The sequence below is a fragment of the Austrofundulus limnaeus genome, unplaced genomic scaffold, assembly GCF_001266775.1.
Source record: "Austrofundulus limnaeus strain Quisiro unplaced genomic scaffold, Austrofundulus_limnaeus-1.0 Scaffold1507, whole genome shotgun sequence".
NCBI classification, from domain to species: Eukaryota; Metazoa; Chordata; class Actinopteri; order Cyprinodontiformes; family Rivulidae; genus Austrofundulus; species Austrofundulus limnaeus.
Window position 1 is genome coordinate 5876 of NW_013953909.1, and position 1867 is coordinate 7742.

A 1867-nucleotide genomic window follows, 5' to 3' on the forward strand; every position below is an offset into this window, starting at 1 on the left:
AACTCTCTGTAATCTGCACGCTTAGACAACTCTCTGTAATCTGCACGCTTAGACAACTTTCTGTAATCTGCACGCTTCAATAAAAATTACAGTTTGTATTTAACCTCAGTTCTCGTCTCAACTATCAAACTGTTGTTTTGGAGCAGAGGGAGTCAAAGCTCAGTTCTGGACCAGGTTTCTGACCTCATCTGCTCCTTTCGACCAGTGGACCTGAACAGAAATGGAATCCCCCAAGGCTCTGTTCTGAGCCCACTTTTATACTGTGTTCATTAAAAGTAATTCTACAACAAAGTCCATGTTTCTGCAGACCACTCTGTCCTGTTGATCAGGACTAACTGGACATCTGGTAACAGGATTTACTGTGTTTATTTATGTATAATACTAGAAATTTAACCCTGAATTYATCCATAATGTGGGGGTGAATGTTGTCCATGGGTTATTGATGCTGACATGTTTTATTCTTCTTAATCTGAAGAAATGATGATCCTATTATACATGAATAAACATGGTGTTATTTATTAGTTTGTGTGTTGTTTTTATTTAGAAGTTAGATAATATATAATAATATATTTATTATGATGCTGCTTTGTTCCAARTTGTACAACTTAATGAGACATTTCTGTTTTTTTTATCAAATAAAATCTGTCCAGAGCTGTAAATAAAGACAAGTCGTGGTTTTATTAACACTGCCTGTTGTGTGGAGGGGAGCTGAAGATGGTTAAATGTTGGGACCAAAGAAATGAGCAGCCTGCTGAAGACATCTGATAAAGTCCTTAATGTTTGTAGAATAAGAATCCAGTTCTGAAAGAATAAAGCCTTGAATGACAGAAACATTTAAATGTAAAAKAATAAAGTCTTCAGTAACACATGGTTCAGGTGAAGCAGATATGTGTGTTAAATGCAGACTATCACTGACAGTACCAGTACCACAGACACTCAGGACTCTGGAACAATCCGGATCGATACAGCTCCAGTCTTTCTCCTGGGATCGATCCTCGGTGCTGCTCTTCCCGGGGGGAGGGGTCACCAGGCCGCTGCCCCGCCCCCTGGCAGGGCCTCMCTCCCTCCCAGCAGAACCACACCCAGCCAGCAGACGTGACTCACACTGGATCCTCTGTGAGGAAACACCCAGGCAGAGCCGAACCAAAGCGGACCAGCTGAACCCGGACCCGGTTCTGTGACAGCATGAGGTTCTGTTGGAGGATAGTTTGTGTGCTGCTGCTTGTCTCTGGAGCTCTGACACAGGACGGTAAGTTGGACCGGACCAGCCCGGGTTTATTTTAGTTCTCTGCCCTTATAAGGAGCGCAGCTTCCGGCGGCTGAAAGCTTTGAAGTTGTTCTGAAACCTTCATGGACCTGAGCTGAGAGGATGTTAGCTGCTAACAGCTGCAGTCTGAGACCACCAGGTCCACAAGTGTCCCTGCTGCAGCCCCTCTGTGTCCCTCTGCCTGCTCCTAAACCTCCCTGCCTGACTCCAACAGGGTGGTGACGTCACGCGGGAGCTCATGTGACGTGGGTATAAAGTACAACAAAGTAATACTTGAGTAAAAGTACAAGTATCTTATTACCAAAAACTTACTTTGGTAAAAGTTAAAGTCTCTTTATGAATATAACTTGAGTAAAAGTACAAGTATCTTATTACCAAAAACTTACTTTGGTAAAAGTTAAAGTCTCTTTATGAATATAACTTGAGTAAAAGTACAAGTATCTTATTACCAAAAACTTACTTTGGTAAAAGTTAAAGTCTCTTTATGAATATAACTTGAGTAAAAGTACAAGTATCTTATTACCAAAAACTTACTTTGGTAAAAGTTAAAGTCTCTTTATGAATATAACTTGAGTAAAAGTACAAGTATCTTATTACCAA

At 41.0% G+C, this 1867-nt stretch overlaps 1 protein-coding gene across 2 annotated transcripts in view; it reads left to right on the top strand.

Annotated features, from left to right (window-relative positions):
* Nucleotides 1-1056: 1056 nt before the first annotated feature.
* Nucleotides 1057-1867, top strand: part of cd99 (CD99 molecule) — a gene marked incomplete in the record, with an annotated part of 32060 nt that continues 31249 nt past the window's right edge. The window contains 1 exon segment of one of the 2 annotated variants that reach the window (XM_014032666.1): nucleotides 1057-1249. In XM_014032666.1, the coding sequence (XP_013888120.1) occupies nucleotides 1186-1249 (64 nt within the window). 2 annotated transcript variants of the gene reach the window in all.